General features: G+C 41.3%; 4 protein-coding genes across 4 annotated transcripts in view; all 4 read left to right on the top strand.

The window, feature by feature from the left end:
• The window catches only part of LOC306919690 (protocadherin beta-15-like), a gene marked incomplete at both ends in the record, with an annotated part of 333,762 nt that overhangs the window by 202,187 nt on the left and 117,019 nt on the right, over positions 1–14,556 (top strand). The window lies entirely within an intron of this gene.
• Positions 337–5,213, top strand: LOC306926891 (protocadherin gamma-A11-like; the record flags this gene model as incomplete). Its single annotated transcript, XM_079506395.1, has 2 exons — positions 337–354; positions 2,943–5,213. 2 exons carry the CDS (start codon positions 337–339, stop codon positions 5,211–5,213), a joined length of 2,289 nt encoding a protein of 762 aa, XP_079362521.1.
• On the top strand, positions 6,169–8,532 carry LOC306926884 (protocadherin gamma-A11-like; the record flags this gene model as incomplete). The annotated part of the gene is made up of 1 exon (XM_079506382.1): positions 6,169–8,532. The coding sequence occupies exon 1, from the start codon at positions 6,199–6,201 to the stop codon at positions 8,530–8,532; it is 2,334 nt and encodes a 777-aa protein (XP_079362508.1). The 5' UTR covers positions 6,169–6,198.
• On the top strand, positions 10,898–14,336 carry LOC306926877 (protocadherin beta-15-like; the record flags this gene model as incomplete). The annotated part of the gene is made up of 2 exons (XM_079506369.1): positions 10,898–13,313; positions 14,302–14,336. The coding sequence occupies 2 exons, from the start codon at positions 10,898–10,900 to the stop codon at positions 14,334–14,336; spliced, it is 2,451 nt and encodes an 816-aa protein (XP_079362495.1).

The raw sequence follows: 14,556 nt of genomic DNA, 5'->3' as shown, positions 1-14,556 counted from the left end.
ACAGGTGCTTCAGAACCTACTCTCTCAGAAAAGTACGTTGTCCACTTGAAAAAAACAAAATGGACACCATTTTTCAAGATGGCCGCCATTCGAGGTTGTTTTAAACAGTGTTCGAGTTATATTGAGCTATAAAATCCTATTTTGATGGCCTATACATCAAAATATATGTTACTGAGTATGAGAAATCCAATTCTGCATTTAGAACATCAAAATTATTTAATATTTTGATGATACAATGGGAATTAAACGATGAAGTGGGGCAGATTAAGTCCATATTCCATAATAATCCTTCATGTGGTGGTACAAGCACCAGTTTTGGCACAATTGATGTCCAGGATGTACTTTTTAAGAAAAGTACGTTTTCCAGCTGAAAATCCAAGATGGCCGCCAGTTTTCGTCAAATGAATAAGTAGAACTTTAGTGAACAGAAATGTGTGATCCACACATTGATCCAAACAAATTAATGTATTCTGACTGGAAGAACTGAATGGTGTCAATTTAATTCCAATATGGCCGCCAGTTTTCAAGATGGGGGCTATTACGCAACTCAAAATTTGCGTTTTCGGAAGCTGTCTGATCACAGATATTGTTGAAGGGCAACATCACCATTCATTGAAATGCACAACCAGGACACACTGGTGACATCACTGCTGTTAGACTCAGCATGGGGTTCAGTGTCGGCTTGTAACGTAGCTGTAGTTGTGGTTTACTAACTGTTGTAGTCGTATACTCACTGTAGTTTGTAGTATACTTTAGTGTCCTAAATGCTATCTAATAAGCCCCTGTATACTGTATATCTCAAATAGAAGTTTAGTTAGTTGTAGCATTGTAGTTGATAGCCGCACCTGAATTGACAGGATGTGTCAGCGTGGGAGAGCTGAGACAAGGGTAACAGGGATTCAGTTACCTGGATGGTGTACAGATCGCACAGGACTTGCACTGGATGAATGGTCGGGCTAGGTGTAGGGCACCAGATGCTTGAACCTAGATGCATCCCATATTTCAATGTGCTTTGATGTTTTGTACGGTTGGGTGGTAAAAGGATATAGCCCTCGGCCTTTAACCGTATAACATGTTCCGCTACTAAAACTGATTGGAGGAAGTGTCAAACAGATACGAAAGAGGAGTTGAAGTCTCACCGTATTTCAGGCAATACACCTGTTGCCCATCATGTTAGACTCATCCAGATTGGATGATGGAGGTGGCAGTGAGGATACATTGAGGCAAAACAGTACAAAGTATCACCAAAATTGTCGGGCAAATGTTTAGCAACTGAAACTCCAGCGTTTCACTAAGAGAGCAGCTGAAATTCAGATTGATCCTGGTGAAGGACACGCACAAATTCAAAGAGTGCAGTGCAGCGGATGTGATCTCCCCCCATCGAAGCCCTGTATGACGATCGTTGTGTCAGCAAAGCTCGTCGTGGAATTATGAGGGACCCAAGCCATCCCAACCGCAGACTGTTTGAGATGCTGCCACATGGAAAACGTTTTCGCAGTCTCGAAGCCACTGGAAATAGACTGCAAATATGCTTCTTTCCCCAAATAATCATGAACATGAACGAACTGATAAGAACCAGGGCGAGAGTTTACCTAACTTTGCTACTACAGGGAAACATGCACATGTACATATGTTACTATTTTTCTAGCACTCTTTATTCTATCCCTTTGTTTTGCTGTGCTTGCTGTGTTTTTTGTTGTTTGAATATTAGCCTATGCTATCTATGCCGCTGCATTGTCTGTAAGGAAGCCAAAAAAAAATAAGTTTTACTCTTATGTACCTGTACATAAGATGTAACAATAAAGTCCAACCTTGAACCTTGATCTAGGTTCAAGCATCTGGTCCCCTACACCTAGCCCGACAGTTCATCCAGTGCCATTTAAGTCCTGTGCGATCTGTACACCATCCAGGTAACTGAAGCCCCGTTACCCTTGTCTCAGCTCTCCCACGCTGGCACATCTTGTCAATTCAGGTGCGGCTATCTAACTACAATACTACAACTAACTAAACTTCTAGTGGAGATATATACAAGGGCTAATTAGCATTTAGGACACTAAAGTAGCCTATACAACAAACTACAGTGAGTACACTACAACAGTTAGTAACCCACAACTACAGCTACGCTACAAGCCGACACTGAACCCCATGCGGAGTCTCACAGCAGTGATGTCACCAGTGTGTCCTGGTTGTGCTTTGACATCACTCTTATATACATTTTAATGCATGATCAACGAATGATGTTGCCCTTCAACAATATCTATGATCATACAGCTTCCGAAAACGCTAATTTTGAGTCACGTAATAGCTGCATCTTGCAAACTGGCGGCCATATTGAAATTCAATTCCAACACCATTAAGTTCTTACAGTCAGAATACTTTCATTTTGATGTTTGGATCATTAACACATTTAAATTCTACTTCGAAAACCTTTTTGTTGTTTTGTTTTCTTGCATTTGACGAGCCGGCCATCTTGAATACTGGCAGCCATCTTGGATTTTCAGCTGGATAAGGTGCTTTTCATAGAAAGTACATCCTGGACATCATGTGTGCCAAATTTGGTGCTTGTACCACCAAGTGAAAGATTCTTATGGAATATTGACTTAATCTGCCCCAGCTTTTCGTTTAATTCCCATTGTATCATCATAATATTCAATAATTTTGATTTGCTAAATGCAGAATTGGATTTCTCATACTCAGAAACATACATTTCGATGTATAGGCCATCACAATAAGATTATTCAATCAAACTATAGTTCAAACACTGTTTAAAACCATTTTGAAAGGCAGCCATCTTGAAAAATGGTGTCCATTTTGTTTTTTCAAGTGGACAACGTACTTTTCTGAGAGAGTAGGTTCTAAAGCACTTGTGTGCCAAATTTGGTGCTTGTATGATCAAGTGAACGATTCTTATGATATATTGACTTAATCTGCTGCACTACAAGGATTTAGGGCTTCAGAAGGACACGCTATCATCTCGAAAGGCCCGTATTGATACGGAAGGGAACAACAAACGGTATTGTGACATTAATCTAAGCAACGGGGATTTGCTTATTGCCGACAGGATTGATAGAGAGGGCCTTTGTGGTAAGAAGGCATCCTGCATTTTAAAACAAGAGCTTGTTATAGAGAATCCTTTAGAGTTGCACCGTATTAGCCTTCACGTGCAAGATATAAACGACAATTCTCCGCAATTTAAAAAGGATACAATCAGATTTGAAATACGTGAATCTGCAGTTAAAGGAAACCGCTTTCGGTTAGATGAAGCCCACGATGCCGACATAGGACAAAATACAATTCAAAGCTATACTCTACAGACCAATGAGCACTTCAAATTAAACGTGCATGGTAAAAGTGATGGAGGCAAATATAGTGAGTTAATTTTAGAGAAAGAGCTAGATAGAGAACAGCAGCAGGAGTTAACTATTGTGCTTATCGCTACAGATGGTGGTACACCTCAGAGATCAGGAAGTGTAATCATACATATTACTGTACTGGATGCTAATGATAACGCCCCTGTGTTTAGCCAGGCACTCTATAAGGCTAGCCTGCCTGAAAACTCCCCTCTAGATACTGTAGTGGTTACAGTAAGTGCTACTGATGTAGACGAGGGAGTGAATGGAGATGTGACGTACGAACTTGATCACATTTCAGATAATTTAAATAACGTTTTCACTCTGGATCAGAATACTGGTGAACTAAAAGTGAGCGGATCAATTGATTATGAAGAACTGTCCAATTATGAAATGCAAATTACCGCAAAAGATGGCCTTGGGTTAGTGTCAACGTGTACACTATTAATTGAAATAACGGATGTAAACGACAACACCCCTATTATATTAATTAAATCCCTCACAGCCCTAATTCCAGAGAACCTGCCCCCTGGCACAGAGGTTGGCATTATTAATGTACAAGACCGAGACTCTGATAGTAACCGACAGGTTCGATGCTCCATTCAACAAAACGTTCCTTTTAAGCTAATTCCATCCATTAAAAACTATTATTCTATTGTAACTTCGGGTGAACTTGACCGTGAACTGGTGTCAGATTACAATATAACAATATCTGCGACTGACGAGGGATCCCCACCTCTGTCCTCCTCTAAAACTATTCAGTTGTCAGTAGGTGACGTCAATGACAACCCACCTGTGTTTGAAGAACAATTCTACAGCGCTTACGTGACTGAAAATAATAAACCAGGTTCCAAGTTATGTTCCGTTACTGCCCGAGACCCAGACTGGAGACAAAACGGAACAGTGATTTATTCTCTTTTACCTGGTGAGATGAATAGTGTGCCAGTCTCTTTCTACCTATCAATTAACGGAGATACGGGCGGAATTCATGCAGTGAGAGCGTTTGATTATGAACAATTTAGGAACTTTAAAGTCCATGTGATGGCCAGGGACAATGGTTCTCCTCCACTCAGTAGCAACGTGACGGTCAGTGTTTTCATAACGGATGTGAATGACAACACTCCTCAAATACTGTACCCCGCCATAGAGGACAACTCTTTCCTGACAGAATTGGTCCCCAAAGCTGCGCGTGGTGGTTCCCTAGTGTCCAAGGTGATTGCAGTGGACGCAGACTCCGGACAAAACGCATGGCTTTCTTATCATATTGTCAAGTCCACTGATCCAGGGCTTTTCACTATTGGTCTCCACAGTGGAGAGATCAGGACACAGCGGGACATTTCTGAATCTGACAGCATGAAACAGAACCTTATTGTGACAGTGAAAGATAACGGACAACCTTCTCTCTCGGGGACTTGTGCCATGTATTTTATTATTTCTGATAACTTGGCTGAAGTTCCAGAACTAAAGGACATGTCCATCGATGAGAACAACTCTCAACTGACCTCATATCTGATCATCGCGCTGGTGTCCGTTTCCACATTCTTTCTAACCTTCATTATTGTCATCCTGGGTGTGAGGTTTTGTCACAGGAGAAAGCCCAGATTGTTGTTTGATGGAGCGGTTGCCATCCCCAGCGCTTATCTCCCTCCTAATTACGCAGATGTTGACGGGACAGGAACTTTACGCAGCACCTACAACTATGACGCTTATTTAACTACGGGATCTAGAACCAGTGACTTCAAGTTTGTCACATCCTATAATGACAACACGCTGCCTGCAGACCAGACTATGAGAAAGAGTCCATCTGACTTTGCTGAGACATTCGGAGACTCTGACGGGTCGCCTGAGGTAGGCACATGTTAACACTTATTATACCATGTAAAAATGGCCTTAAACTCTGTAGCCGAATTAAGAGGCCATCTTCGTGTTTATTTTAGTATTAATTTTGCTATAAAAACGCAGCTCTTGCCTGCATTATTTCACTGAATTGTGTGTGTGTGTGTGTGTGTGTGTGTGTGTGTGTGTGTGTGTGTGTGTGTGTGTGTGTGTGTGTGTGTGTGTGTGTGTGTGTGTGTGTGTGTGTGTGTGTGTGTGTGTGTGTGTGTGTCCTCCATCTCCGCTCTTATTATTGCTTTATATAAAACGAGAGTCATAGCACAATTAGCTGGATTCCGCAGGCAGGCAGGCAGGCCTGCCTGTCCCCCCCCCCCCCCTCTCTCTCTCTGGCCCCTTTTCCGCCGGTTGGGTTCAGTTCTTTTTGGTTCGAGTTCCAAAATTGGAACGTTAATTATGAATTGAGTGTGCAAAACTATACATATATTACATTATCACCAGTTGATTACTTACATGAAGACAACGATTTATTGTATTACAAATTTTATTTTTTTTAAGAACCAAAAAGAACTGGTTCCCATTGGGAACCAACCGGTGGAAAGGGGGTCTGTGTGTCTCTCTGTCTCTGTCCCCCCTCTTGTTTCACTCTGTTTAATTATTATATTTGCGCATTCCAAGATGTGGTATTACTGGTATATACACACTTGGTGTCGCTATATGATTGCTTTTCACAAATGTAGCCTATCCCACACCCACACAGTCATCGAAGAATACAAAGACTAGACTTTTCGTCAGTATAGAGTATCCCGGAGGAGGAAGCACAATATTAAAGTCGATTGGAGATTTCTTTATAAATTGTCAAAATACATATAGGGCTTTTGCCTTTTCTAACAAGCGTGATCTTGAAATGAGGAAGATGACTGAGTGGATTGCTGCGCAATACTGCGCCGTTTCTGTGATTTATCTTGCATTTTGCTGCGTAAATGGAGACATAAGCTATTCTTTTCCAGAGGAGATGAAACGTGGATCTGTTGTTGGGAATATAGCTAAGGACCTCGGACTGGAGGTTGCAAGATTATCTGCTCGAAATCCACGTATTGATACCGAGGGAATCCGTAAAAGGTATTTTGACATAAAGCTGAATTCTGGCGAGTTGATTGTCGCCGAAAGGATTGACAGAGAAGGCCTATGTGGCAAGAAGGCGACATGTGTTTTAAAGGTGGAACTTGTTTTGGAGAATCCTCTAGAACTGCATCACATTAGTGTTCATATACAAGATATCAACGATAATTCTCCACAATTCAATGAAGACAAAATAACTATTGAAATACAGGAATCTGCAGATAAAGGAGCACGTTTCTTAGTAGGGGAAGCCCATGACCTAGACGTAGCACAACATTCAGTCCAGACCTATTCTTTAGATAAAAACGAACACTTTATTTTAAATGTCAACACAAAAAGTGGAGGAAGAAAATATAGTGAGTTAGTCTTGGAAAAGGAGTTAGATCGGGAAGAACAGCAGGATGTTACATTACTGCTTACAGCTCTCGATGGTGGCTCACCACAGAGATCAGGTACTGTCATCATACACGTCACTGTACTGGATGCTAATGATAACGCCCCAGTGTTTAGCCAGGCCGTCTATAAAGCCAATCTGCCTGAAAACTCTCCTGTAGACACAATTGTTATCACAGTGACTGCCACTGATTCAGATGAAGGTGTTAATGGTGAAGTATCTTATGATTTTGATCATTTATCTGACGAGGATAAGCATTTATTTTCTCTTAACCAAAAAAATGGTGAAGTGAAGGTAATTGGCCTAGTTGACTATGAAGAAAGGTCTTCATTTGAATTACAAATAAAAGCAAAAGATGGATTAGGATTAACATCATATTCCACACTAATTATTGATTTAATTGATGTTAATGATAATGCTCCTGTCATTGAATTAAAAACTCTGATTAACCCCATAGCAGAGAATGTCCTACCTGGTACAGAGGTGGGCATCATTAATGTTCAGGATAGAGATTCTGAAAATAATCGAAAGGTTCACTGTTCCATTGTACAGAATCTGCCCTTTAAACTCGTTCCATCCATCAAAAACTACTATTCTCTACTGACCACCGGACAACTGGACCGTGAACTAGTATCTGATTACAACATTACAATCACTGCCACTGATGAGGGCTCTCCACCTCTGTCCTCTTCTAAAACTATTCAGTTATCAGTCGGTGACGTCAACGACAACCCACCTGTGTTTGAAGAACAGTCATACAATTCCTACGTGACTGAAAATAATAAGCCTGGATCCACTTTATGTTCCGTTGCGGCGTTAGACCCAGACTGGAGGCAAAACGGTACAGTCATTTATTCTCTCTTACCTGGTGAGATTAATGGTTCCCCAGTGTCTTCCTATCTCTCGATTAATGGGGACACAGGGGCGATCCAAGCTGTGAGGTCGTTTGATTTTGAACAGTTCAGGAGGTTTAAAGTCCATGTCATCGCCAGAGACAACGGTTCTCCTCCTCTCAGCAGCAATGTGACTGTCAGCGTCTTCATAACAGATGTTAATGACAACTCTCCTCAAATTCTGTACCCCACCCTGGAGGGAACCTCATTCATGACTGAGCTGGTCCCCAAAGGTGCTCAAGGGGGAACATTGGTGTCCAAAGTGATAGCAGTTGATACAGACTCTGGACAGAATGCCTGGCTGTCTTATCATATTGTCAAATCCACACATCCAGGAATTTTTACTATTGGTCTCCACAGCGGAGAGATCAGGACACAGCGGGACATTTCTGAATCTGACAGCATGAAACAGAACCTCATTGTGGCAGTAAAGGACAATGGGCAGCCTTCTCTTTCTGCCACTTGTGCCATGTATTTACTTATTTCTGACAACTTGGCTGAAGTTCCAGAACTAAAAGACATGTCCTATGATGAAAACAACACAAAACTGACTTCTTATCTGATCATTGCGCTTGTGTCTGTGTCCACCTTTTTTCTGACTTTCATTATTGTCATCTTGGGTGTGAGGTTTTGTCGCAGGAGAAAGCCTAGACTTTTGTTTGATGGAGCTGTCGCCATCCCCAGTGCTTATCTCCCTCCTAATTACGCAGATGTTGATGGCACAGGAACTTTACGCAGCACTTACAATTATGACGCCTACCTGACGACGGGATCTAGAACTAGTGATTTCAAGTTTGTTAGCTCATACAATGACAACACGCTGCCTGCAGACCAAACTCTGAGAAAAAGTCCATCTGACTTTGTTGAGGCATTTGCAAACTCTGAGGAATCTCTTGAGGTATTTCACATCTCCTTTATTTACTTGACTTTCTTTACATGATCTATGCAAGCAATGTTGTGAAATGTACATACAGCCTATAGTGTTGCCAGTGGTGGACAAATACTCACATTAGTACTTCAATATGGAAATACTCTGTTACAAGTAAAAGTTCTTTACTTTTGTATACTTTAGTAAAAGTACAAAAGTATTGGCATCACAAGTAAACGCATTATGCAGAATATGCAATTTCCAATTTTCAAATGTATACAAATATTTTGAAAATAGCTGATACATCGTCTATACTTTAGACTATTTAAAAAGGCCGAAATAAATATGCCTATTGTGTTGAACTGCTTAATGTATGTTTTGTAAAAATAATCAATATTTACAGAGTAACTTAAGTCTTCAAATAATTGTAGTGGAGTAAAAGTATAATATTTGCATCTCAATGTAGACTCAGAGTAGAAGTAAAAGTATTGGAAATTGGAACTACTTAAGTAAAGTACAAATATCTCAAAATTGCACTTAACTACAGTACTTGAGTAAATATACTTGGTTACTTTATATACTCTAGTCTAGCAGTGAGTGTTGCTAGAGTATTTGTATGAATGTTTTTTCTGTCCTTTGCAGTATTGCTTTGAAAAGCACTGCAGTAGGCTACTTGCTGTTTGCTCTTGGCAGTCACACTCACACACTTTCTTGGTTTCAACTAGGTTTCATGATACTCTGATCTTGCTGCTAAATCTGTTTAATTTCCAATTTGTACATTTTGATTGAAAGATGGCAGACAGGATACATTTACCCATTCTGGTTTTTATTGCTGAATGTGCATGCAGATTTGTAATTTACTTTCCATGGAATCTATCTCTACAAAACATTTGCAATTGTATATCAGAGTTGCATAACTCCCTTCCAGCCAGAAACACTTGCATAGGGATTTGTTGATTAAGTCGTGTCAATATACTTTTATATCAATCAGTTTACTTTGGTTGACCAGATCTTCTTTTATGGCTCGCTGCTTCATAATATGCCTCAGTTAATGATGATTGCAGGTTAAACTTCTGTGCACAATTGAGCATGCAAATTGCCTTAGGCTATAGATACAAATTCCTGACTGAACTTGCACTACTGAATTACATTAATGGAAAGTATTGTTGACACCCATCCCAACCTTGTGATGCAGGTTTCAGATTGCACTGTGAGGGTTTTCAAGGACATTTTGTGAAAGCTCACCTGGGTGTTAATCTTTGCTATAGAGAAAGGCTCTATAGCAAAGGCTTTTGTTTCATGGTTCAGCTTTTTCTGTCTGCATGGCAGGTGGATGTGTAGATTTGAAAATATAATGATAAATATGTCCTTGTTGGTTGTCTCAGTACAGTAAACTTTAATCCACTTATATTTCTGGTTTGTATATCACCAACCATTTAAAAAAGATCTCGATAAAACCTTGTTCCTGTGTGTTGCTGCCAAAATATTGTTTTTGAGGGCCTCCTATGCACAGCTTTGTGTACTGTGTATATGGTGTGTTTGAGCACGTGCTTGTAGCACGTGTTTGTGTTTGTAGCACGGAATGTGATGATTTGATTGGCTGATGTATGTAAGAGTGCTCCTCACTTCACATGAGGCTGATGAGTGTGTATTTGTTCAAATAGAATGATTGCCCAGGTCATATATTTCCTTGCATTACTGTATATATTAAACATTTTTCAGACTTGAATGATTGATTGAATACTTTGGTTTGGGAAAAAACAATAACAGCGTTACAGTTACAATAATCCTAAAAAGGTTAACCAAAAACGAGTTATACTACAAATATCAGCCTTTTGATTGAATAGTAATTTGGACATTTGATGTTTACTTATTAGGTTTACCTGCAAACCAATACCCACTATAATGCTAATACTTAATCAAATGGATTAACATACATTATGCCACTGCCATTGAAATAATTATCGGAATATTGACTTGACATTGTCACTGTACCGATAAAGTAATCTCGACCCTTATAGAGTTAGCCATTGTCTCTGTCCGTGGTGCTGAATGTGGTCATAGGCTTCTGATGCCACATATCACATGCAGTTTTTTTTGCAAGACATTTTTTATTAATGTGTCATGGCTATACAGTATTTTAGATTTGGATCGAAGATGATTATGTGAATGAATAGTAGTGATTATGATAATGTGTTAATTATTATCACTGCCATTCACCTGTAATAACTGTAATATACCCGAAGTGTCGCTGTTCACCAGATGATGAGAGTGGTCCTCCTACTGAAATAAATAAGTAGTCTACAAAAGGGGAGCCATTGCTGTAGAAACGGTGTAGGTCGCAATTTCCTGTCTATATTGGTCTATTAAAAAAGACAGACATGGAATTCACTGACTAGATTATCCTACATATTGGTATCACATTTCCAAAATGATAATGGGGCACAAATGGACATCACTGCTGGGCTTTTTGTGCGGAATTGCTGTCCTCGCCCGATTTACCAATGGAGATCTGAGCTATTCTATTCCGGAGGAGATGAAACATGGCTCTGTTGTTGGGAATATAGCTAAAGATCTTGGACTGGAGGCAAGAAGAATGTCGGATCGTAAGGCGCGTATTGACACCGAGGGAGACCGCCAGCATTGTTGTGACATTGATTTAAAAACGGGAAACCTCGTCGTTAGAGAGAGAATCGACAGAGAGGAGTTATGTGGGGAGAAGATGTCCTGCACGGTCAAATTTGAGTTAGTTCTAGAGGGCCCTTTGGAACTGCATCGTGTTTCACTGCTGATTCAGGATGTTAATGACAATTCTCCAGTTTTCCCAAAGGATACAGTAAAGCTAGAAATCAGAGAATCTGCTACTAAAGGAGCTCGCTATCGCATTAACGAGGCGAACGACGCGGATATTGGGCAAAATGCGGTACAGCATTACAGTTTGCAAAATAATGATAATTTTGTTCTGTCTATTCGAGGAGACACTGATGGGTCTAAAAATGTTGAATTGGTATTAGAAAAGGAACTAGACCGTGAAAAGCAACATAGTTTGAATCTAGCCCTCGTTGCAGTTGACGGAGGTTCTCCACAGAGATCAGGCACTGTAGCCATACACGTCACTGTGCTAGACGCTAATGATAACGCTCCAGTGTTTAGCCATGCCATTTACAAAGCCAGTCTACCCGAGAACTCGCCTATAGATACCCTAGTAGTTACAGTGAATGCTACTGATGCAGACGAGGGAATCAATGGAGAGGTCACATATGAATTCAGTCGCATTTCAGAAAGGGCGAGGAAAGCATTTTCACTGGACAGTAAAACGGGTGAAATTAAAGTGACAGGGCCGATTGATTTCGAGAGTGACGCTAAATATGAGATGCGTATATATGCCAAGGATGGGTATGGGCTTTCATCTGATGCTAAAGTAATAATTGATATCACTGATATGAATGACAATGCTCCAGTGATATATTTAAAATCGCTGTCTAATCCAATACCAGAGAACGTGCAGCCTGGCACAGAAGTGGGCATCATTAACGTGCAAGATATAGACTTTGAGAAGAACCGACAGGTCCGATCCTCAGTTCTGCAAAACGTTCCTTTCAAACTTGTTTCTTCAATTAAAAACTACTATTCTTTGGTCACCACAGGACAACTGGACCGTGAACTAGTGTCTGATTACAACATTACAATCACTGCCACTGATGAGGGCTCTCCACCACTGTCCTCCTCTAAAACAATTCATTTATCAGTGGGTGACGTCAACGACAACCCACCTGTATTTGAGGAGCAGTCCTACAGCACCTTCGTGACTGAGAATAACAGACCTGGTTCAACTTTATGTTCCATTATTGCTCGAGACCCAGACTGGAGACAAAACGGCACAGTGATTTACTCTATTTTACCTGGAGATGTAAACGGTTCCCCGGCATCATCCTACATATCCATTAACGGAGACACAGGGGTTATCCACGCTGTGAGGTCATTTGATTATGAACAGTTCAGGAGCTTTATATTTCATGTGATAGCCAGAGACAATGGTTCTCCTCCACTCAGCAGCAATGTGACTGTCAGTGTCTTCATAACCGATGTGAATGACAACTCTCCTCAGATACTGTACCCCGCCCCGGAGGGCAACTCTCTTATGACAGAGCTGGTCCCCAAAGCAGCTCTGGGGGGCTCTCTGGTATCTAAGGTGATAGCAGTAGATGCAGACTCTGGACAAAATTCATGGCTATCCTATCATATTGTCAAATCCACTGACCCAGGACTTTTTACTATTGGTCTCCACAGTGGAGAGATAAAGACACAGCGGGACATTTCTGAATCTGACAGCATGAAACAGAACCTGATCGTAGCAGTGAAAGATAATGGACAGCCTTCTCTCTCTGCCACCTGCCCCATATATTTACTTATTTCTGATAACTTGGCTGAAGTTCCAGAACTCAAAGATATGTCTTATGACGAGAACAACTCGAAACTGACTTCTTATCTGATCATTGCGCTTGTTAGTGTGTCCACATTTTTCCTCACCTTTATTATACTCATCCTGGGTGTGAGGTTTTGTCACAGGAGAAAGCCCAGACTGTTGTTTGATGGAGCGGTTGCCATCCCCAGTGCTTATCTCCCTCCTAATTACGCAGATGTTGACGGAACAGGAACTTTACGCAGCGCTTACAATTATGACGCCTATCTGACGACGGGTTCTAGAACCAGTGACTTCAAGTTCGTCAGCTCTTATAATGACAACACGTTGCCTGTAGACCAGACTCTGATAAAAACACCAACAGACTTTGTTGATGCATTTGGAGACTCCGATGACTCCTCTGAGGTAGGCATTGTAATCATAAACATGTGTATTGTATTGCTGCTGCTGCTCTTATTGTTGTTTTGTTGTGCTGCTTGTGCATGTTTATGCCATACAATGTATTGCATCAGTATAGGCTATTCATTTGCATTTGCTCTCACACAAAGACCAAACATGTCGGAACGCGCCGCTGGGAAGAGAAACGCATATAGGCTATACCTTTTGCGTTTGATTATTGCTGAAATCAAGGCTGTGTGTGTGTGTGTGTGTGTGTGCAGAGCCGGATTTACCTTGCTGAGGGCCCCCGGGCTGGAGCAAATTTGAGGGCCCCCCTTGGGGCGCGCGGCGAAGCCGCGCGTACCGCCATTTGGCTGAGCGGCGCAGCCGCGAGGCCGAAAAAATTTTGGGCTATTTTGTTTTCATTTTGGGGTACCCAGGCCCCTAAAAAGAGAGGCAGGCAGGCAGAAGCTCTCAATGGTTTAACCATAATACAACTAAATACAATAACAATACACACATTTCACTTGAATTGGATTTCACTTTACAATTTTTTTTTTTTTGGGCCCCCCTAGTCGGGGGCCCCCGGGCTTCAGCCCACCCTAGCCCAACGGTAAGTCCGGCTCTGTGTGTGTGTGTGTGTGTGTGTGTGTGTGTGTGTGTGTGTGTGTGTGTGTGTGTGTGTGTGTGTGTGTGTGTGTGTGTGCGCGCGCGAGAGAGAGAGCGAGATAAACTGAAGCTCACTTTTAAGTTTTCAGCAGCATTTTGTCATTATAGGCCATAACTGTCCATAGTTGATGTATCCTAATTATTCGAAGACACGCACAGAGCACAAACAGCAAAGACCATGAACTCGCATTGCACTGATTGTATGGGACCAACATCGAGTACAAACAACAAGGCTGCATGCTAAGCTTCTACAACGTTTGCGAATTGACGCATTCCATCAGATTGCTCTCTAATATTAGGCCTATTACAATAAATAATTGAAACCCACAAGGCGACAGTACTCGTGTTGTAATGTTGTGCTTGTGCCACAGGTGCAAAGCTACTGTCCAACACAACTGCAAACTAGCGTCTGCAGTTGGGCTAGGGCTGCTGCCCATGGTGCTGAAATAGTCATGCATCTCTCTGTCTCTTTTATTTAGTATTTATTTATTAAGAGAGAGAGAGCGAAAGCCTACCTTCGAGGAGTGAGTGAGTGAGTGAGTGAGTGAGTGAGTGTGTATTAGGGAGGTAGCCTAAAACAGGCTTCTCGTTGTGTTATTTTCACTGTAGCATTATTGTTTTATAGG

This window comes from Electrona antarctica, assembly GCF_951216825.1.
Source record: "Electrona antarctica genome assembly, chromosome: 1".
Lineage (NCBI taxonomy): Eukaryota > Metazoa > Chordata > Actinopteri > Myctophiformes > Myctophidae > Electrona > Electrona antarctica.
The sequence above is the reverse complement of the archived record's forward strand: the minus strand, read 5'-3'. Positions and strand labels throughout refer to the sequence as shown.